The 22582-nt window shown below is 43.5% G+C and overlaps 1 protein-coding gene across 3 annotated transcripts in view; it reads right to left on the minus strand.

Moving 5' to 3' along the window:
• Loxl2 (Lysyl oxidase-like 2) overlaps positions 1-6751 on the minus strand; it is an 87561-nt gene extending 80810 nt beyond the window's left edge. For 2 of the 3 annotated variants that reach the window (XM_069328800.1, XM_045743133.2), the window contains exon 1: positions 6075-6751. In XM_069328800.1, coding sequence (XP_069184901.1) covers positions 6075-6348 — 274 coding nt within the window. In that variant the 5' untranslated portion in view covers positions 6349-6751. The remainder of the gene's footprint in view (positions 1-6074) is intronic. The other variant, XM_045743142.2, reaches the window with a different exon arrangement.
• Between the last annotated feature and the right edge of the window lie 15831 nt (positions 6752-22582).

Genomic DNA, 22582 nt, shown 5'->3' on the forward strand with positions numbered 1-22582 from the left:
AATGACACCTACGCTAGATAATGCTCGGCCACCAGCCGGTAGTCCGTGCTGGACCTTCTCACCCCAGTGTTTACATCTGGTATGTGTTAGTTGATGGCGGTAATAGTCCTGACTCACGCTCCCGGAGCCCAGGGACCATATATGGAGGACCCCTGGTGCTCTGTCTGCTACCTTAACCTCTCCCCTGGTGCTCTGCTTGCTACCTTAACCTCTCCCCTGGTGCTCTGCCTGCTCCCTTAACCTCTCCCCCTGGTGCTCTGCCTGCTACCTTAACCTCTCCCCTGGTGCTCTGCTTGCTACCTTAACCTCTCCCCTGGTGCTCTGCCTGCTACCTTAACCTCTCCCCTGGTGCTCTGCTTGCTACCTTAACCTCTCCCCTGGTGCTCTGCCTGCTCCCTTAACCTCTCCCCCTGGTGCTCTGCCTGCTACCTTAACCTCTCCCCTGGTGCTCTGCTTGCTACCTTAACCTCTCCCCTGGTGCTCTGCCTGCTACCTTAACCTCTCCCCTGGTGCTCTGCTTGCTACCTTAACCTCTCCCCTGGTGCTCTGCCTGCTACCTTAACCTCTCCCCTGGTGCTCTGCTTGCTACCTTAACCTCTCCCCTGGTGCTCTGCCTGCTCCCTTAACCTCTCCCCTGGTGCTCTGCTTGCTACCTTAACCTCTCCCCCTGGTGCTCTGCCTGCTACCTTAACCTCTCCCCTGGTGCTCTGCTTGCTACCTTAACCTCTCCCCTGGTGCTCTGCCTGCTACCTTAACCTCTCCCCTGGTGCTCTGCTTGCTACCTTAACCTCTCCCCTGGTGCTCTGCCTGCTACCTTAACCTCTCCCCTGGTGCTCTGCTTGCTACCTTAACCTCTCCCCTGGTGCTCTGCCTGCTCCCTTAACCTCTCCCCTGGTGCTCTGCCTGCTCCCTTAACCTCTCCCCTGGTGCTCTGCCTGCTACCTTAACCTCTCCCCTGGTGCTCTGCTTGCTACCTTAACCTCTCCCCTGGTGCTCTGCCTGCTCCCTTAACCTCTCCCCTGGTGCTCTGCCTGCTACCTTAACCTCTCCCCTGGTGCTCTGCTTGCTACCTTAACCTCTCCCCTGGTGCTCTGCTTGCTACCTTAACCTCTCCCCTGGTGCTCTGCCTGCTCCCTTAACCTCTCCCCTGGTGCTCTGCCTGCTACCTTAACCTCTCCCCTGGTGCTCTGCCTGCTACCTTAACCTCTCCCCTGGTGCTCTGCTTGCTACCTTAACCTCTCCCCTGGTGCTCTGCCTGCTACCTTAACCTCTCCCCTGGTGCTCTGCCTGCTCCCTTAACCTCTCCCCTGGTGCTCTGCTTGCTCCCTTAACCTCTCCCCTGGTGCTCTGCTTGCTACCTTAACCTCTCCCCTGGTGCTCTGCCTGCTACCTTAACCTCTCAGCTGTGTTACACAGCTGTGTTACACAGACGTGTTACACAGCCGTGTTACACAGCCGTGTTACACAGCTGTGTTACACAGACGTATTACACAGCCGTGTTACACAGCCGTGTTACACAGACGTGTTACACAACCGTGTTACACAGACGTGTTACACAGCCGTGTTACACAGACGTGTTACACAGCCGTGTTACACAGCCGTGTTACACAGACGTGTTACACAGACGTGTTACACAGCCGTGTTACACAGCCGTGTTACACAGCCGTGTTACACAGCCGTGTTACACAGCCGTGTTACACAGCCGTGTTACACAGCCGTGTTACACAGCCGTGTTACACAGACGTGTTACACAGACGTGTTACACAGCCGTGTTACACAGCTGTGTTACACAGACGTGTTACACAGCCGTGTTACACAGCCGTGTTACACAGACGGTTGAGTATGCCTCACCTCACACTTGTTGTCGTACTCCTCCACACCTCATGTCTCACTCATCACCCCCATCACCCTCACCTCCACAATAATAATAATAATAATAATAATAATAATAATAATAATAATAATAATAATAATAATAATATTAATAATAATATTAATTATAATATTAATTATAATATTAATTATAATATTAATGATAATATTAATAATAATAACAGTAATAATAATGCACAAATAAATCACATTGATGTGATGTATCAATTATGTAACCATTGATACATCAGGTTAATATGATTTATTTGTGCATTTGAAGAGAAAGGGAGAGTAGTGAGGTACTCCTGAGAGAGGCCAGGAGGTAAAGAGAGAGTAGTGAGGTACTCCTGAGAGACCAGGAGGTGAAGGGAGAGTAGTGAGGTACTGCTGAGAGACCAGGAGGTAAAGGGAGAGTAGTGAGGTACTTCTGAGAGGCCAGGAGGTAAAGAGAGAGTAGTGAGGTACTCCTGAGAGAGGCCAGGAGGTAAAGAGAGAGTAGTGAGGTACTCCTGAGAGAGGCCAGGAGGTAAAGAGAGAGTAGTGAGGTACTCCTGAGAGAGGCCAGGAGGTAAAGAGAGAGTAGTGAGGTACTCCTGAGAGAGGCCAGGAGGTAACAATTGGTACCAGGAGGAGAAACTAGGAGGAAATGAGAGACAATCTGCACGAGAAATATAACTCAGGAGAAAGCTCCCTCAGGATATGATGAACTTCTTCAGCGAGAAATGCTGGAAGGATAAATTATGAGGATAAATACAATGGAAGACTGCATGAAACTACAAGAGGACCTGGACAAAATGAATATATGGGCCCTCAACTGGCTAATAGAGATCAACTCCAGCAAGTGTAAAATAAGCAAGTTGGGTTCGGGGAACCTGAGACGAGACGCATGAGAAAGGAAATCCTATTGAAATCGGACAGACAAAAAAGACTTGGAGGTTAATATTTTCCCTCCTCTCTATTGCTAGAAGACCACATAACACAAAATTTAATCAGAAAGTTCAGAGGTATGTCATCAGACTAGACCCGGAGCTGAGAGATATGAGCTATGAAGAATAGAGGTGTTAAACCTCACGTCGCTGGAAGAGAGAAGTACTATGTGAGACATGATTACCACTTACAAAATACTCAGAGAAATAGACGGGGCAGACAAGACCGATTATTTAGCAGGGCTTACACGATCGGAGGGACATTGGTGGAAACTAAGTTCCCATATGAGCCACAGACATTAGAAAGAATGTTTTCAGTCGGAGTAGTGACCAACTGGTATACGCTAAGAAGTGAAGACGTGGAAGTAGGCTCCACACACAGCCTTAAATATTGATATACCCGCACCCAATAGGCTCTGGAACCGATACACCAGACGATTACGAGTTGGGAGGTGGGACCCAAGAGCTGTGGCTCATTCCTCGCAAATACAACTAGGTGAGTACTGCCAGCCATAGTGACATCATGACTATCCAGTGACATCATGGCTCTTCATACATTAGCGCTATATTTGGATATATGATGATGATATACACTTACTCATAATGGTGGGTGCAGAGGATGTGTGCGGCCTCACTCGTTACGCTTACCTAACACTGACTACGGCGAGGCCAGCCTGGCCAGGTCTACCCCTCTATCCTGCCCTACTGTCCTTGCTGCAGCCTGGTTATGACCAGGGTGTAGGAGGCCGCGCGGTCACCCTTGTCCTTAGCTAGGGGTAACTCGGTTCAAGTTCAAGTACGTTTATTGAGACAATAAAATACACCTCAAAGGGCTAGAGTAAGTAGGTTAGGCTATTTCTACCCCCAACTAACTGGGTAAGCCTGGCGGGCTTCTTGTCCCCAAACAATGATATACAATAACGCGACGTAGTAACATAACATTGTGTACACCAAACAACAGCAATAACATTTAAGATAGTTAAGGCAAAATAACCTCCTGTCAACAATCTCTGAACACGCAAAGGTGTTTGATACTGATGTGTGTGGGCTGTACCGGGGGCGGGGAGCGAGATTTAGCTCTAGGGACCCCGCCTCATAGCTTTAGCACCTAACTCGACAGTGTTAATCCCTCGCCTGGAGAGTCCGGGATGTCGAAGAAGTGGATGTGAAGTCCTCTGGGAGAGTTAAGGAAAGGTCAGAAAGCACTATAAAGAACGAAAGCACAGAAAGAGAGGTGAGGAGAAAGCACAGAAAGGGAGGCGAGGAGAAAGCCCCTTCTCCTCGCCAAAAGAATAGTGCCCAACCACTTGGACGGTCGGGGATTGAACACCGACCTGCATGAAGTGAGACCGTCGCTCTATCGTCCAGCCCAAGTGAGTTGAGGTGGTGAGGGAGAGGGAAGGTGGTGAGGGAGAGAGAAGGTGGTGAGGGAGAGGGAAGGTGGTGAGGGAGAGAGAAGGTGGTGAGGGAGAGGGAAGGTGGTGAGGGAGAGGGAAGGTGGTGATGGAGAGGGAAGGTGGTGAGGGAGAGGGAAGGTGGTGAGGGAGAGGGAAGGTGGTGAGGGAGAGGGAAGGTGGTGAGGGAGAGGGAAGGTGGTGAGGGAGAGGGAAGGTGGTGAGGGAGAGGGAAGGTGGTGAGGGAGAGGGAAGGTGGTGATGGAGAGGGAAGGTGGTGAGGGAGAGGGAAGGTGGTGAGGGAGAGGGAAGGTGGTGATGGAGAGGGAAGGTGGTGAGGGAGAGGGAAGGTGGTGAGGGAGAGGGAAGGTGGTGAGGGAGAGGGAAGGTGGTGAGGGAGAGGGAAGGTGGTGAGGGAGAGGGAAGGTGGTGATGGAGAGGGAAGGTGGTGAGGGAGAGGGAAGGTGGTGAGGGAGAGGGAAGGTGGTGAGGGAGAGGGAAGGTGGTGAGGGAGAGGGAAGGTGGTGAGGGAGAGGGAAGGTGGTGAGGGAGAGGGAAGGTGGTGAGGGAGAGGGAAGGTGGTGAGGGAGAGGGAAGGTGGTAAAAGGGCCGAAAGAGCAGACCTCAACCCCCGCAAGCACAACTAGGTGAATACATATGTTTGAAGGAGGCGAAGAGAGAGAATTAAGGGATATACCCAGTACATGCGACATAATCAGGAAGAACATTGATAAACTAAAAGACTCAAAAGCCCCAGGTGTGGATGGAATCCAATCAAAAGTTATGAAGGGACCTGGCAGAAGAACTTTGTCTACGGCTGAAATTACTTTTCACAAAATCTCTGGACCAAGGGATAGTCCCCATAGATTGGAAATTTGCAAATGTAATTATTGAAACCTATTCAAAGTTCAGAATTTGTGTTATCTAGACGCAGGCGAGAGATACATAATAATCTTCACGTGGAAGATATTAGAGGAACTGGTTCCAAATCTGAACACAAATAACATCACATGAGACCAGAAGGCATGGCAGGATGAGCAAAATACCCCCGTTGAAAAGCAGAGATGCAATAGCTCTCTGAGGGAGAACTTTATCAACATCAAGGGCCCAAGACTTTTCAACTCTCCCGCTTCACTTATGAAGCATAACTAGCCGGCATCTCACAGTGTTCAAGAGGGAAGTGGACAAACACCTCCAAAGAATACCCGATCAACCAGGCTGTGATTCATACGTCAGGCTGCGAGCAGCCGCGTCCAACAGCCTGGTTGACCAGACAACTAACCAGGAAGCTTGGTTGGAGACCTGGTCGGAGACCGGGCCGCGGGGCTGTTGATCCCTAGAACGTATACAAGGTAGACAAGGTATGTAACCTACAATAGGCCAATGCAAAATAAACTAATAAAGTTAATGAGAGTAAGACCTGGGGCTAGTTTCAGGTCTTAACATAACTAATTTAACTATTGTACATTGGTGGTAAGGATATTAATTAGTGAGAGAAGTCTATACCTTGAGAGGTGGAGCAGGAGCACAGTCCCCAAGGAACGCCCATATACCGCCTCCTGCATCTCACACAAGATACATTTTCTATTCATACATATATATATTTCATTTTAGTTAAGTTAGGTTAGGTTAAGATTTTGGCTTATAGACAGGTTAGGTCAGGATAGGTAAGCGCGATGCATCAAATGAACAAAGCCACATCGTGGATTTGTTCAAGATAGGTAAGATTATGATAGCTAAGGTTCAGACAGGATGAGTAAGGTTCAGATAGGATGGGTTATTAGGAGAGGTTAGATTATTTATTTAGAGGATACATTTATTTTGGGAGTAACGATAACGCATAAGATCTTTTTTAGACCTTTAGAGAGAGAGTGAGACTCACCCTCCCAGTCTTCACGCCCCTCCAGGAGCCTCAGCTTGCCCTCCTCGTCAACAGGTCGTGACTTCCTCAGCCGCCGCCTAACGAACTCTGCTCTCTTGCCGGCCGCGTGTCGGATCCTGCGGGCGCCACGCCTCGACTCTGGCCCCTCCTTCGTCCTCCTGCCTCGTTGGCGACGACGGCGACGACGTCGACGAGCCGCCTCCACGTCGTCCGTCAGTAGCGCCAGCACCACCAGCAGCACCAGCAGCAGCGTCAACACCCGTGACGGCGACATTCTCTCCTCACTCTTCCCAAGTGCTCGATTTTCACTTTTTGGTCTTGAAAGTTTATGATACTGAGAACTGACACTTGGCAACCACAATCATCTGTCTGGTCTTCCTACTAATCACGGCAATGAATGCAATCTAGCAGCTAGAATATTGTGTACAGCGTCTGTGTGACACTTTGTTACAAAGAGTCCGTCAAGTGTGTGATAAAAGTACCGTACACGGAGTGTGTAGTACAGTATACACTACACTGGGTGTCACTGAGCCACACTTGACCCGGTCACTAGTGGGCACCCCTCGCCCGCTGCCGTCGCCTGGGAGCAGGTGTCGTACTGCACCTGGGGGAAGGGGAAGGTTCGCCTCCACACGCTAAGTGTTCGTCGTATGATTCATAGCCGAATGTATTCATAATTTTGTGTACAAAAAGCTCCGAATAGTAAGACATATTTGGATAAAAACACTTATTTATTTATTTATTATTTATTTATTTATTTATTATATATATACAAGAAGGTACATTGGGTTTGTGAGAACACATTGGATAGTACAGTATTTACATTCTTGTAAAGCCACTAGTACGCGCAGCGTTTCGGGCAGGTCCTTAATCTAACAGATAATTTTAAGTAGGTAATTTCAATCAGAATTGATAAATGATAAAGATACATTTCAAGAGAAAAATTCATACATATATATATATTTCATTTTAGTACTTAATCATACCCCATATATTTTAACAATATGTCACCCTTCAAATTGTAAGCTATATGTCACCTACTTTATGCCTAAAATGTAAGTATCGTTTAGACTGCAATACACTTGTTTAGCCAGGCCATTATTGTAATGATCTGTACAAGTTGTTACGAATAAAGCAAAACTTGCAAATAACTGAACAAGTTGGAGGATATTAATCGAGACCATTTTAATAAAAGGTCAAATGTAACACACAAGGGTCAGCAACTTGAAGCTCAACAAACCACAGTAGGAGGACTGATAACAGAAGATTTTTTCACCCATAGGATTATAAACCCATGGAGCCACATATCCACCAAAGCCGTAAAAACCAACACGTTGACAAACCACTGGCATCCTGTCTCCGTCAAGGCCCCTATAGAGAACCAATGGCCTTTAGGTAAAAAGATAGATAGGTTACATATATGTATTCATGCATAAAGGCTGCATATATATATACATACATAGGCGCCATGTATACAGCCAACACTGAATGAATACTGTATATCAATGTTCACATTAGAGAGATTAGACAACATCACAATACCCACACAAATGTTTGAAGCAAGTGAAGAAAACGAATTAAGGGATGTTGCCATAATGTGTGATGTAACAGTCCATCCTCCTGTTTAGATAGTACTGATAGTAACCTGGTGGACCATCGTGCACATGTGGACGTAATGGACACTCAGAAAGTAGAATTTGGTACTATCAAATTTGGACAAACCGGAAAAAGTAATTAAACCACTTGGAGCATCCTGTTGCTAATAAAACCTAACCCAATCCTCCTAGGCCTAATACACGCTATTTGAGGCCTAATATAGAACATATATGTGCTATACTAGGACTAGGAATATTGACATTCAGTCTTTAGCTATATTTTCCGGACTCTGTAAAGTGAACTGTATGAAATTTTATTATATAACTGTCCATTACGTCAATATATGTATGATGGTACAATATATGTATGGATGGTATGGTGATGTATGATGGTATCATACCATCATACATCATGATGTATGATGGTACACATAGTTACAAGAGTACTATCTAAGCAGGAAGATGGGGGGGGGGATGTAATCCGGAAGAACACTGACAAACTAAAAGATTCAAAAGCCCCAGGTGTGGACGGAATTCAATCCAAAGTCGTGAATGAACTATGTCTACCACTGAAATTAATTTTCAGATAATCTCTGAACCAAGGTATAGTTCCCTATGATTGGAAATATGCAAATGTCACCCTCTTATTTTCATCGGTCCGATCAGGTTGACCTTGACGTATATCTCTGCAAGCTCGTGGACAGACTCCTAAGGGGAGTGAATCATTCACCATCTCAATGTAAACAATCTAGTAAAATCAGCGCAAGATGGGTTTGTTAAAAATAAATCTTGCATAACAAACCTGCTCACATCTTTGGAAACGGTAACCAGCGGTTCAGACAAAGGACTTCCAAAAGATGTAGTATACCTGAACTTCGCTAAATCTTTTGACAAGGTACCACATGAAAGAAGGGCAAGGGAATTACAAGCACTTGGAATAAATTGCAAAATACTAGAATGGATAAAACAATGGCAAACAAAGAAGAAAACAAAGAAGCAGATTAATGAAGAAAATGTCCTTGGAGTCAGGAGCCGCCATTCACTGACAGATGCAACACAGGGAGCAGCAGTAAAACAGCTAACCAAACCTTATGAATAATCAAGCGTACCTTTGACTTAAGAAAAAGGAAAAGGTAATTATTGAACTATATATATATGTATATATATATATATATATATATATATATATATATATATATATATATATATATATATATATATATATATATATATATATATATATATATATATATATATATATATATCTGGTGCGCCCTCACTTGGATTATTATATCCAAGCATGTAGACCTCATCTTCAGAAAAACATAGCTGCATTGGAGAAAGTTCAAAACAGGGCAACAAAAATAATCCCAGAATCAAGTCAACTCTTATACCAGGAACGGTTGAGGGCCACAGGACTAACAACGCTGCAAGCCAGGCATGACTCGCGGATCTCGAAGAAACTTTTAAAATACTGAACAATTTTAGAGGATATTGATCCAGACAACGTCTTCAAAAGGTTAGTTTAGTTCATTTATTATGCACCCCATACCCATCTTGTGGGTGGTAGTAGAAAGGGTTACAGAGGCACATAATGGGCTCAGGGACTGAACCTCACAATTCATTTAGCTAAGCAAGTTACAATCTTGATGAGCTAGTTACAAAATTCAGTATAAGTCGTCACGTCATAAATGGGTTCGAGATCGACCACAAGTACAGTTTCTAAATTAAGCAACTGACATATGTGGAGAGCTAGTGTCACAATTGATATGTTCCAGTGGGCAGTGGTGGATAGGTTACAATCACTTAGTTACTACCTACAGTTAGCAAACTGGGGATATTTGGCTAAAATTTCTGGTAGCAGATCATTTTGAATTAAATACAGGTATTTACACATCGTTGCAACATTTGTTATAGAATTGTCTCTAAATTCACGTATCTTTTCGCACTCCATCACATAGTGACGGAGGGTGTGCGAATAATTTTGTTGACACAGTTTACATTTGGTCAGGTCTACATCGGCAGATAATGAGAATTCCCAGAGATACTTGTAACCGAGTCTAAGCCGAGCAGTAGTAACATCTAGAAGTCTGCTGATTTTATTGGGTGAACCATAGATGTGTGGTTCCTCTTGCATGATAGTATGATAATAGATGGAATTACTGGTGTCGATTTCACTTTGCCTCAGATCTACAAGATCTTGTTGAAGTTCTTGGTGTACTGCTGCTCTCAGATTGCTCATTGACAATCCAAGGTTACACTCAACGTCTCCTTTAAAGGCAGATTCTTTGGCTAACTTATCAGCTCTATCATGCATTCGGAGGCCAACATGAGATGGAGACCACATGAAATGGACTCTGTTACCATCTTTAATAATTTTGTTGTATTTGTGTCTAGCTTCGGACACGAGCATGTTACAGTTATGTCTTAAAGAGTTGAGAGCAATTAAGGATGATAAGGAGTCACTTACAATTAATGTATCAAGTTTGAAAAAATACTTAGGCTAACTCATCCTAACCCTTGCACAGAAGCACTCCAGAATTTCTTTATTGAAGGTCAGCATTACACCCTTTCCAATTTTAATCCCTCCCTTTCCACCCAAGATACCATAAGTAAGATAGGGATAGATAAGTGCATAATAGAGTGAGAGGAGAGCAGAGTAGGGTACATAATATCTGATCTTAGAGAGTATACCAACTGTTTTAGAAACCTTTTTAGTTATATGTTGTATGTGGGTGCTGAAGTTGAGTCTCTTGTCTAAGTATAGGCCAAGGAACTTTCCATCATTTTTATTGCTAATGTTAACATTATCTATCTGAAGCTGAATTGCATTTGTTGATTTGCTTCCAAATAAGATGTAGTAGGTCTTTTCTATGTTTAGTGTGAGTTTGTTGGTTGACATCCACAAGTGGACTTTTTTTCATTGTTTACAACATTATTTAATATGAGTGGGTTGGGGTCAGAGTAGATGAGAGTAGTATCATCAGCAAACAATATAGGTTTAAGCATGTTAGAGACATTAGGCAGATCATTGATGTATATAAGAAACAGGAGGGGTCCTAGGATGCTGCCCTGTGGCACCCCTACGGTTAGTGGTAGAGTAGGAGAGGTTATATCATTGATGGCACATATTGGTGTCTGTCTCTAAGATAGGATCGGATATAGTTCAGGGCAAGGCCTCGGATTCCATAATGGTGGCGTTTCAGTAAGAGGTAGTTATGGTTAACAGTATCAAAAGCCTTTCTCAGGTCAATGAAGAGTCCAATCGGAAACTCATTTTTTTCAAGGGCTGAGTAGATTAAGTCAAGCAGACTAACAATTGCATCATTGATACTCTTTTGGAAGCATAAGCCAAATTGACAGGGACTTAGTATATTGAATTTTACGAGATAGGAGTACAGCTGTTTGTAAATAATTTTTTCAAATATTTTTGATTAAATAGGTGGATTTGATATGGGTCTGTAATTATTGATGTCCGCCGTGTTACATCCTTTATGAGCTGGCGTTACTCTTGCTTTTTTTTAGGATTGATTGTTTAAAGTACTATGCAAGATTTTAAATACAGAATGCAGGAGGGTGTTAATATATGAGCATGAAACTTCCATTAGCGAGGCAGCTAAGGTTATATTACAATACCAGGAGACGTCACACGTCTGGCAGCGGAGGGACACTCCTGGGTTGTGACGTCATTCCCACAGCACCCAAGTCACGTAACACATCTCACGCTCTAATCCTCACTTTTTTTTTTTTAAATTTCACGCTTCAGTTTTTACGTTTTTATATGAGTTACATAAACCACTCACATATATTTTGTATGATTATTGTTTATTACAGATGTGTATATAACGGTTATTTATTTGGTGAATATGTTTTGTCCTAGATTGGCGTTTGACCGAGGACCAAAATGAGGCAATGGCGACACATGATGTTCAGAGCAGGCCGCCTCCCACACCCGCCCCACATGTCTACCATCAACACCACCCACTTGTTTTATTTTTCAATTTAATTCATTTATGATGCAATCATTTCCCCCTTTATCCTATAAATATTTGAAGTAAATTATTTTAGTTATGTTCAAAACGCTTACGTATTTTTTTTTATATAAAATATACATTTTGTAATAAATATCAACCTCTGTATCATGCTCTTATTCATATTTTTATATAAATGATAATTATTTTATTAGTGGGTCATCCATAGTTATGTGACTCCTCCTGAGTGGGAGATGATGATAGACGGGATAGATAGTGTACTTGTTTTTCTTTAATTATGTCTTATTTTCCTATGCCTTGTTCAAAGGTAAAGCCAAAAAGTATCTAATTTCATCCTCATAGTTTCTTACCTTGTGCTTTGAACGCACACTGTATCTTGTACTACCCACCTCTCCAATATTAGTACTTAAGACATATATCCTTACCAGTGTAATCACTTCTGTCAACATATTTTGTAGTTATTTGTTGATATAAAACCTTACTACAATGTACCCTTTCATCTTACCTGATGTGTTACATTAAAGTTAGGAGTGTTACTGGCTTTGAATGTAAAAATACCGATCACCAACATATTGCACCTTCTAGTGAATAAAAAAATAAGAATTATTATTATTATTATTATTATTATTATTATTATTATTATTAATTTGGTTTATATTTAAGTTATGTTCACAGGCAGCTGATAGGCAATTCAAGGTTATGTTCTTTTAGAGTATATACTTTTGCTAACTCATCAGTTATACCATACATCTGGAGGACAATATAGGATGGGACACCAATGAAATGCTCTCGTGATTTCATCATTATTAATTTAGTTAATATTCGTGGTGAGCAGAACACGTTACAAACATGTCCTAAGGGGTTATGTGACGGATGATAAGGTCACGATTTAATATGTCGGGTTTGCAAATTGTCATCCAGTAATTATAATGCATGAAGCTACCGTATGGCCTCTAGTACCTCAAAATGTGTATATTTGGTATCACAATAATATTAAAGGTGTAGTGCCCTCAGAAGATGGCAACAACCAAATTGTGTATTCAACAAAGGGGTACCCGGCGGTGCCCGGGATAGTCTGTCTCTTTTCCCATCCCTCTTCTTCCATTTTCCCCTTCCCTTTGACTTCCTCATTCCCATCCACTTATTTCTCCTCTTCGTCCTCCCCCATTTATCCCTTATCTCTTGTCTCTTTAGTCCTCCCCCCATCCCCCAACTCCCCCCATCCCTCTTCTCTCAGAAAATGTATTCAGGACTGAAATAACTGCATGTATGGGTCTCTTATCCCATCTGTCCTCCCTTTCCCCTTTCCTCCACCTCCCCCCTCTCTCCCATCCCCTGGGTCTTCCTACCGGGGTGGCCTCGTAGCCTGGTGGATAGCGCGCAGGACTCGTAATTCTGTGGCGCGGGTTCGATTCCCGCACGAGGCAGAAACAAATGGGCAAAGTTTCTTTCACCCTGAATGCCCCTGTTACCTAGCAGTAAATAGGTACCTGGGAGTTAGTCAGCTGTCACGGGCTGCTTCCTGGGGGTGGAGGCCTGGTCGAGGACCGGGCCGCGGGGACACTAAAGCCCCGAAATCATCTCAAGATAACCTCAAGATAACCGCCTCACCCACTTCCCCTTTTCCCCCTTCTCTCAGAAAATGAATTAGTAAGAAGGGCTGAAACAACTGTATGGGTCTTTATCCCTTCATTTTATTTTTCCTCTCCACTCTCTACCTCCATTTTCCCCTCGCCCCCATCCCCTCGGTCCTCGCTCTCCCTTCTCCGTTGACCTACTGTCCCTGTTCTCTCAGAAAATATACAGTATTATTAAGAAGGGATTGTCTAATGCGAGTTATGTCACCGGGCAGCTGCCAGTACCATGGACCAGCAGTCTCACGGTTCCTGTACCAAAGCCTAACCAACCTGATGCTTTTCGTCCCATCTCACTGACCAGATGCATGTGCAAAACCTTTAAGAGAATGGTTCTTAATAGATTATTGAGTAGAGTTAAAGGGCACATGTCACCTGATATCAATGGTTTCTCACATGGAAAAAGTGTATACCACCTTTTTCACTGTTGATGGAGATAGAAGGCACAGGTACGCAACATTTCTTGATTTAAAACAATGCCTTTGATATTGCTAATAGGGAAGTGATTATGTATAAAATAGCAAGAATGAATCTAGGTGGACAATTATTACAATGGATACGGGGACTATTTTACCAACCGGAAGTCCTCTGCACTGTTCCAAGGCTACAACCCTTGACACTTGTCACCTGCCCGGTGACACAAGCCACGAGGCCTACCCCAGGGCAGTCCCACAGTGATAAAAATACGGAAAATATATAGTGTAATATGGAAATGTGGATCTAGGAATTAGAAAATTCCTTGTAAGAATACAAGCAAAGAATAAATCAGTGTTATAAATCGAGCAACTGGAAACTGGTGACATCAACCTGGAACAACAAGAGGTCACCTGTTGCATTCATCTGTAACATAAGATTTCACCTGGGCTGTGCAGAATTATCTCCAGGATGCACAAAAAGGCAATGAATTTATTGGGTCTGCAAAGATGACAGATTAATGTTGGAGAATGTTACGACCCTGGGTTCTCCAGTGGAAACCAGAGGTCAAAATTGAGCTATTAAACTTTCTGGTAGTACAGTTGGGCATCTAGAATGTCAATTGTTTGTATCTTCCCTGCTAGACGTAAGACTATTATTGTTTCTCAAAGAGCATTTAAAGACTGAGCTGGGGGTTGATTATTAAATAATAACATAGGCACCAACTTTGCTTACTAATACTTTCTAATCATTCATAAAGTAACAATACGTTGCATAGGGGAAGATCTTTAATGTGCTTAGCTGCACGATCAATTAGGCTCCTCCCGGCACCACGAGATGAGGGAGGCAGCTGGTGGCTAGCTCGTCCTTCTCTCTGTGGCTGGTGTGGTGCGGTTAAGACCTACTCTGTGGCTGTATCCCTATTCTCCTCTTACTTATTTCCCTTACCTGAAGTTCCTGTATCCTTAAACTAAGTACGGGGCATTAGTGAGTGTGCCTACTCTGGTAGTAACTATTGGTGAGACCTGGGGTTAGTATTTGCCAGTGTTTTGTTTACCCTAAGTGTTGTGTTTTGTATTAGGGTACCACATGGTCTCACTACCCTAAGCTGTTTCCAGCTTCAGTGCTTATCCAGTAGTACTTTACCCTAGCTTGTTATTAGTGTAAACCTTGTATCCTGTCTAAGTGGACCAAGGCTTTTAACGTAAGATAGTGTGGTAAAGTTATTATTATTATTGTTATTGGTGTGAGTGTATATGGGGGGTTGTTAAGGGGTTAATAAATAAGTACATGAATTACAGAGTATCTCTTCTTCCAAGGTGGGAGCGCAGTGATCAACCCTTAGACTAACATATATGGTCTTGTAGCAAGTTATTACTACTGTGGATAGTTTATTTTGGGGGCCGGGCCTTTTAGCTCTCCCATATTTGATACTCTTGTCTTCTAACTACCTTTACCCCTTAATAGTACCAGTACCCCATAGAAGCCCCACTCATATCAGTTGTAACAAGTGGTTGGCCAGTCCGGGAGGAACATTATAAGTGTAAAAAATTAGATTCTTGAGTGCCAAAATTAAAATTTTTTATTTCTGCAGAACGGTTGTGTGCTAGCCTAGGGTCCAGCTCATCTAGCAAAGGACATTCTTGCACTGACTGGACATCCAGCTGGATCCCTTCACGATTAAGGTTAGTGTGGCCTTGTGTTAGGGGCCGTGCAAATTTTTGTTTTTTTTCCAATTTTTATTTTTTAATTTTTTCTTTGGCTGGGAGCTAAAATTATTAGTGATGTCTTCTGAAATGCAGAACCTGGCAAGGGAGCCTTCAGTGGTAGAGATAAAGAAACTTAAAAAGTCTAATTTAGTATTGTTAGGCCAGGAATTTGGCCTAGAATTAAATGTCGCAGATAAAAAGTGGACTTTGGTGAATGAAATATTACAACATTGTATTGATGAACAACTATTGGCAAGTGATACACCTTTATGCCAGCCTAGCCAAGCAGAAAGTGCAACTCATAGGGAAAGTGAATTAGCTTTAGAGTTAGCAAAAATAAAATTAGAGGAGCAAAGACTCAAAACCGAGGAGGCTAAAATTAGAGCGAATGCCACTGGAACTCCACCTGCCGGGGATTCAAACCCCAGGCATTATGAGAAAAAGCATAATTTGCCTGAATTTTCCGAGTCTGACCCTGAAAGGTTTTTCAACCATTTTCAGAGAGTGGCCACGTCCATGAACTGGCCAAAGGAAGAGTGGGTGAAAATACTACAGGGAAGACTTAGGGGTAAAGCACAATATATTTTTATAAACATGCCTGACGACGAGTGTTTCGAATATGATAAAGTCAGGGAATGTATTTTGCGGGCATATGAAATTACTCCTGAAGCTCACCGCCAAGTTTATCGTAACCTTAGGCCTACTCACAACCAACCGCTCACTGAATTTGTGAATGATCAAATTCGATTATTTGATAGATGGATTCGCTCGGCGAAAGCCGAAACATACGAGGCTCTCAGGAACTTAATTTTAATGGAGCATTTTATAGATGTTATGCCAGAGAACGTATCACAGTACATTAAAGGAAGGATAGAGTTAAATTCTAAAATAGGGGATTTGGCCAAGTTGGCAGAAAACTACCAATTGGCGGGCAAAAGGCCCAATAAAAATAATTATACCCCACAGAGTAGCAAACCTTATACCCACAGCCAGTCCAGACCAGCTCATTCTAACCCTTTAACTAATGCACCTTCTGTTTCAGACATTACTAACCCTGTTAAAGTGTCTAGCCCAACGGCACCTAAAGGTGAACCGAAGGGTAATTCTGTTAGTAATGTCTCTTCTCCCCGACGTTTTTGTGGTCACTGTAATCGTCCAAACCACACTATTAGCCGTTGTTGGCAACTGCACCCAGAAAAAAGACCCAATGCTCTAGTTGTGACACAGGGCTTGAGGCCTTCGGAAGGGTTAGGGAGTAAGACCTCCAACCCACAGTGGTTGGACTTGCTTACCCCATTCTTATCGAAAGGGAGACTACTTTTGTCTGAGGGTTCTTCCTGGAAGGACGTGGTGATCTTCCGAGACACCGGTGCCATCCAGACTTTAATTTTAGAGAGTGCGTTGCAAGGTGCCAACACTCTCGACACTGGAGAGGTGGTACTGATCGAGGGTGTCACTATAGTGATACTCGGGCAGTACCCCTCCATAAGGTTACCCTGGAATCTGATTTCCACAAGGGTGTTTGTACAGTCGGAGTCACTTCATACCTACCTTTCCCTAATGTTGATGTAATAGTTGGTAATGATTTAGCAGGGGATAAGGTAGGGGACTCCAGACTGCCTATTATGTTGCCTACCCCTAAGGTTTGCCTGGATCCACCCGCCGCAGAGGATAATGTTGTGTACCCTGCGTGCGCGGTGACCAGGTCTATGGGACTTAAATGTAAGGGCAGCCCTGTGCTTGCCAAGGTGGTAAATCTCGAGGTCACGAGGAGCTTTCCGAGTGGTGAAAACCAAGTGGACCTCGCGGACACATTCATGGCCCGACTCGATGACGTGGCCGAGGACATTGTGGAGAGCCTGCCACCGCCACCTACAGAGAGTAGTGGGGAGGTGGAGGAGAACACTGTTGAGCCTCGGCCAATGGCATCTGACCAAGGCCTAGATGCCTCCTTGAGTGAGTTACAGAAAGCTGACCCCACTCTTGCAGATTGTCATGAAACAGCCGTCTCTATGGAGGAAATTGTAGACGCCGCAACTGGGTACTACTACAATGATCAGATTTTGATGAGAAAATGGAGACCACAGAGTGCTCCCTTGTCAAATGAGTGGGAGGTAGTCCACCAAGTTATGTTGCCGACCTGCTATAGAGAAAGAGTTTTGGCAGCTGCTCATGATGATCCTATGGGGGGACATCAAGGTATTAATATTACGTATCACAAAATTTTAAAGTATTTTTTCTGGCCCAAGCTGAAAAGCGATGTGGCAAAATTTTGTAATGCGTGTATTGTTTGTCAACTGGTTGGGAAACCAAACCAGACTCCACCTAAAGCTCCTCTAAGGCCTATTGTCGTGCCAGAGGAACCATTTTCTCATGTGGTAATGGACTGTGTTGGACCATTACCTAGAACTAAGTCTGGTAATATTTACCTAATCACGATGATGTGTATCACTACTCGTTACCCAGAGGCTTTTGCTGTAAGGAACATCCGAGCAAAAACTGTTGTTGCTCGTATGTTGCAATTTTTTTCCACTTTTGGACTGCCTCGGGTCGTGCAAACTGACAATGGTACTAATTTTAAGTCTGATGTTTTCGAGCAATTTTGTAAGGAACATGGAATAACTCATAAGGTTTCCAGCCCATACCATCCACAGAGTCAGGGGGTAATTGAACGTTTCCATCTAACTCTGAAGCAGATGTTGAAGACATCGTGCGAGAGTTCCCACACCTTCTGGGATGAGAATTTACCGTATGTTTTGTTTGCGGCTAGAGAGGGATTACAAAGTTCACTGGGCTGTTCTCCTTTTGAGTTAGTCTTTGGCCATAAAGTTCGGGGACCCTTGCAAATGTTACAGGAGAATCTGTTAGGGAACGTAACGTTATCCGAAGGTTCGGCTTTCTTTGCGCAACACCACCAGAGACTCAAGGACTGCAAGGCGGCTGCATTTAAGTATCTTGGCAAGGCCCAAGAAAAGATGAAAGAACGTAACGATGCTAAATCTAAGTTACGGGTATTTCAGCCTGGCGACCCTGTCCTGGTATTAAAGCCTCGACTAGGGAACACTATGTCCCACAAGTACGAAGGCCCCTACATTGTGACAGAAAAGACTGGGGACCTCACGTACAAAGTGAGGCACTCTGACAAACGTAACCAGGTAATGCTCATACATGTAAATCGACTGAAGAAGTTCCAGGGCCCCAGGCCCATTGCACTAACCAATGTTTCCATTTCCAGGGAGAGAGGGGATGATTGTTCTGGGGACCCAACTAATCTCATTTTCAATAATTCTAGTTCTGTGAATGCTGTGGAGGAACTGTCCCATTTGCAGATGGCCCAACGTGAAGAGGTGCAGTCGTTGGTTGATGAATTCTCCAGTCTGTTCGGGGAGGTCCCGACCCAGACTGATGCCATTTGCCATGATGTCGAGTTGACGGACTACACTCCCATTCGCCTTCAACCCTATCGGATGAGTCCAGAAAAGGCCATCGTACGGAAGGAGGTCGACTTCTTGCTCCAGCACGGCCTCATCCGGCCGAGCCAGGGCTCTTGGTGCTCGCCCTGCCTTTTGGTCCCCAAACCAGACGGCTCCTGGCGATTATGCACCGACTATCGGCAGCTCAACAAGGTGACCATTGTGGATGCCTATCCGCTGCCCCTCCTCGAGGACTGCATCGACGAGTTGGGAAATGCCAAGTACGTTTCGAAATTCGACCTCTCGAGGGGGTATTATCAAATCCCACTCACTGAACGTGCTAAACAGCTCACTGCGTTCGTGACACCCGAGGGTGTTTTTGAGTATCAAGTGTTACCGTTCGGCTTGCGTAATGCCCCTGCCACGTTCCAGAGACTCATGAACTCTCTACTCGCTAAGGTGCCAAATTGTCGGGCGTATTTAGATGATATCGTGCTGTTTGACAGTAATTGGGCTGACCACATAGCTAGGTTACGCCAGTTGTTTGCCATCTTGAAAAGGGCAAATCTTACCTTAAATGCTAAAAAGTGTCATTTTGGCCAAGGCACAGTGACGTACCTCGGTTATGAAGTGGGCCAAGGAAAAGTGTTACCTCGGCAAGATAAAATCAATGCCATTCTGGAGTATCCAGTACTAAAGTCTAAAAAGGACGTTCAAAGATTTATCGGTATGTGTGCGTACTATCGACGTTTTTGTCAGAACTTTTCCAGTGTTGCCACTCCTCTCACAGACTTGTTGTGGAAAGCCGTTAAATTTAAGTGGTCATCAGACTGTGCAGAGGCATTTAAAAATTTGAAATTGATCTTAGCTTCCGCCCCAGTGCTTGCTAGTCCAAGGTTCGACCGACCGTTTAAAATTCATGTTGACGCGTCTGACTCGGGTGCTAGTGCAGTGTTGTTGCAAACTGGGGATGATCAGGTGGAACACCCAGTATATTATTACTCTGTGAAATTCGACAAGGCGCAACGCAATTATTCAGTGGTAGAAAAAGAGGCGTTGGCGCTAGTGTTAACATGTAAAAAGTTCGAAGTTTACCTCACAGGTAATATAGTGGAAGTGTACACGGACCATAACCCACTAGTCTTCCTGACTCAGATGAAGGGTAAGAATAAACGCATCCTCAGGTGGGCGTTGTACCTACAGGACTTCAATCTTTCCATTACCCACCTACCGGGCAGACTCAACGTGATAGCCGACGCTCTGTCCCGGTTGCCTGAATAACATTCATCTGAGCCACAGAAAGCCATTTACCAACCGTCATGCTTTAGTTAATTTTTTTTAGGTTCTCCTGTGACATTAAATATTCCGTGTCCAATTTATTTACTTCCCTGTTCTTTTATTTTTTTTGTGTATGTTTTTTTTTTCTTTCAGAGAACTCCTTTGTATTTTTTTTTTTGCAGAGAAATTGCTTTTGATTGATTTTTTGTTTTTGTTATATGTTTTTCTTTTTGTTCTCTGTATACTCTTACAAAAAAATATGACTACTATTCTAGTATTCACATTTTTTTTCTCTGAAGGGGGGAGGAGTGTTACGACCCTGGGTTCTCCAGTGGAAACCAGAGGTCAAAATTGAGCTATTAAACTTTCTGGTAGTACAGTTGGGCATCTAGAATGTCAATTGTTTGTATCTTCCCTGCTAGACGTAAGACTATAATTGTTTCTCAAAGAGCATTTAAAGACTGAGCTGGGGGTTGATTATTAAATAATAACATAGGCACCAACTTTGCTTACTAATACTTTCTAATCATTCATAAAGTAACAATACGTTGCATAGGGGAAGATCTTTAATGTGCTTAGCTGCACGATCAATTAGGCTCCTCCCGGCACCACGAGATGAGGGAGGCAGCTGGTGGCTAGCTCGTCCTTCTCTCTGTGGCTGGTGTGGTGCGGTTAAGACCTACTCTGTGGCTGTATCCCTATTCTCCTCTTACTTATTTCCCTTACCTGAAGTTCCTGTATCCTTAAACTAAGTACGGGGCATTAGTGAGTGTGCCTACTCTGGTAGTAACTATTGGTGAGACCTGGGGTTAGTATTTGCCAGTGTTTTGTTTACCCTAAGTGTTGTGTTTTGTATTAGGGTACCACATGGTCTCACTACCCTAAGCTGTTTCCAGCTTCAGTGCTTATCCAGTAGTACTTTACCCTAGCTTGTTATTAGTGTAAACCTTGTATCCTGTCTAAGTGGACCAAGGCTTTTAACGTAAGATAGTGTGGTAAAGTTATTATTATTATTGTTATTGGTGTGAGTGTATATGGGGGGTTGTTAAGGGGTTAATAAATAAGTACATGAATTACAGAGTATCTCTTCTTCCAAGGTGGGAGCGCAGTGATCAACCCTTAGACTAACATATATGGTCTTGTAGCAAGTTATTACTACTGTGGATAGTTTATTTTGGGGGCCGGGCCTTTTAGCTCTCCCATATTTGATACTCTTGTCTTCTAACTACCTTTACCCCTTAATAGTACCAGTACCCCATAGAAGCCCCACTCATATCAGTTGTAACAGAGAACATAACTAAACTGATGAAAAACATTCCCGAGTCACAGAGATTATCATTCACAGACAGGCTACCAGTGATATATGCGGACTGGGAAAAGACAACATTGGATAACGACCAAAACTCAGGAACAGATAGTTTAGAGAACCACAGCAGTAGTGTAGAGGAAGAGGGTATTGTGGTACAAAATAACTGCAATATTGCAGAGCCAGGTAATATAAACAATGAGAGCAACAGTGAGACAGAGTGCATAAATGAAGGAATTGGGACAAAAGACGGAGATGGTTCCAATAAAGAGGTAGACAAGACAGACACAGGTATAAATACCTTGAAAAACCGCAAAACCGGAATATATTTGCAAATTCTACGCTAAAGGAATATGCAAATATGGAAAATTAGGAGCAAAATGCAATTTTCTACATCCTCGAAAATGCAAGAACATGTTGGCGAGGGGTACATGCCGTTTTGGAACAGGGTGTAGATACTTTCACCCTAAATTATGTCAATTTTCAATTAGGGACAAAAAATGCTACAATCTTCAGTGTCCGGAATTCCACGTAAGAGGTACACAGCGTTATAGACGGGAAGATCAATATGACACTACTGGAAATTTTTTAGAGGAAGGTAGAAACAGAGTAGTAAATATAAGAGAGAGGAACAGTCAGATGGAACCACTACAGGATTACAGAGGGGAAGGGAGATACCCACAAGACTGGAATACAAATTATCAACAAGCACACAGGTGCTACACCACACAACACCCGTCCTATTACCAAAACTGGACGAATCACTTCCAAAACAACACACCCTGGACCGGGGTAGAGTGGGGGGGAGAACTACCAAAGCCCACCAAAAGTGACACGCAATGTGGGAAATCATTCATATTTGCAAACATACAAGGCTTGAAACCAAAATTAAGAAATAAAGTTAAGTTCATAAATGGCCTCCTAATAGAATCGAACTCAATATTTGGTGCATTTACAGAAACCCACACAAAAGACCACATGGATAGTGAAATCTGGATTCCGAATTATAATCTATATTGATGTGACAGAGTAATTGGGTCAAGTGGAGGAGTAGGTCTGTATATTAAAGAGGAGCTGGCATGCACAGAGCTCCTGAACTCGTCCAATGAGGTGGTAGAGGTACTTGGAATCAAGGTAGAAAATATGAATCTACTTATTATTTTAATA

The sequence above is a fragment of the Procambarus clarkii genome, chromosome 22, assembly GCF_040958095.1.
Source record: "Procambarus clarkii isolate CNS0578487 chromosome 22, FALCON_Pclarkii_2.0, whole genome shotgun sequence".
Taxonomy (NCBI): domain Eukaryota; kingdom Metazoa; phylum Arthropoda; class Malacostraca; order Decapoda; family Cambaridae; genus Procambarus; species Procambarus clarkii.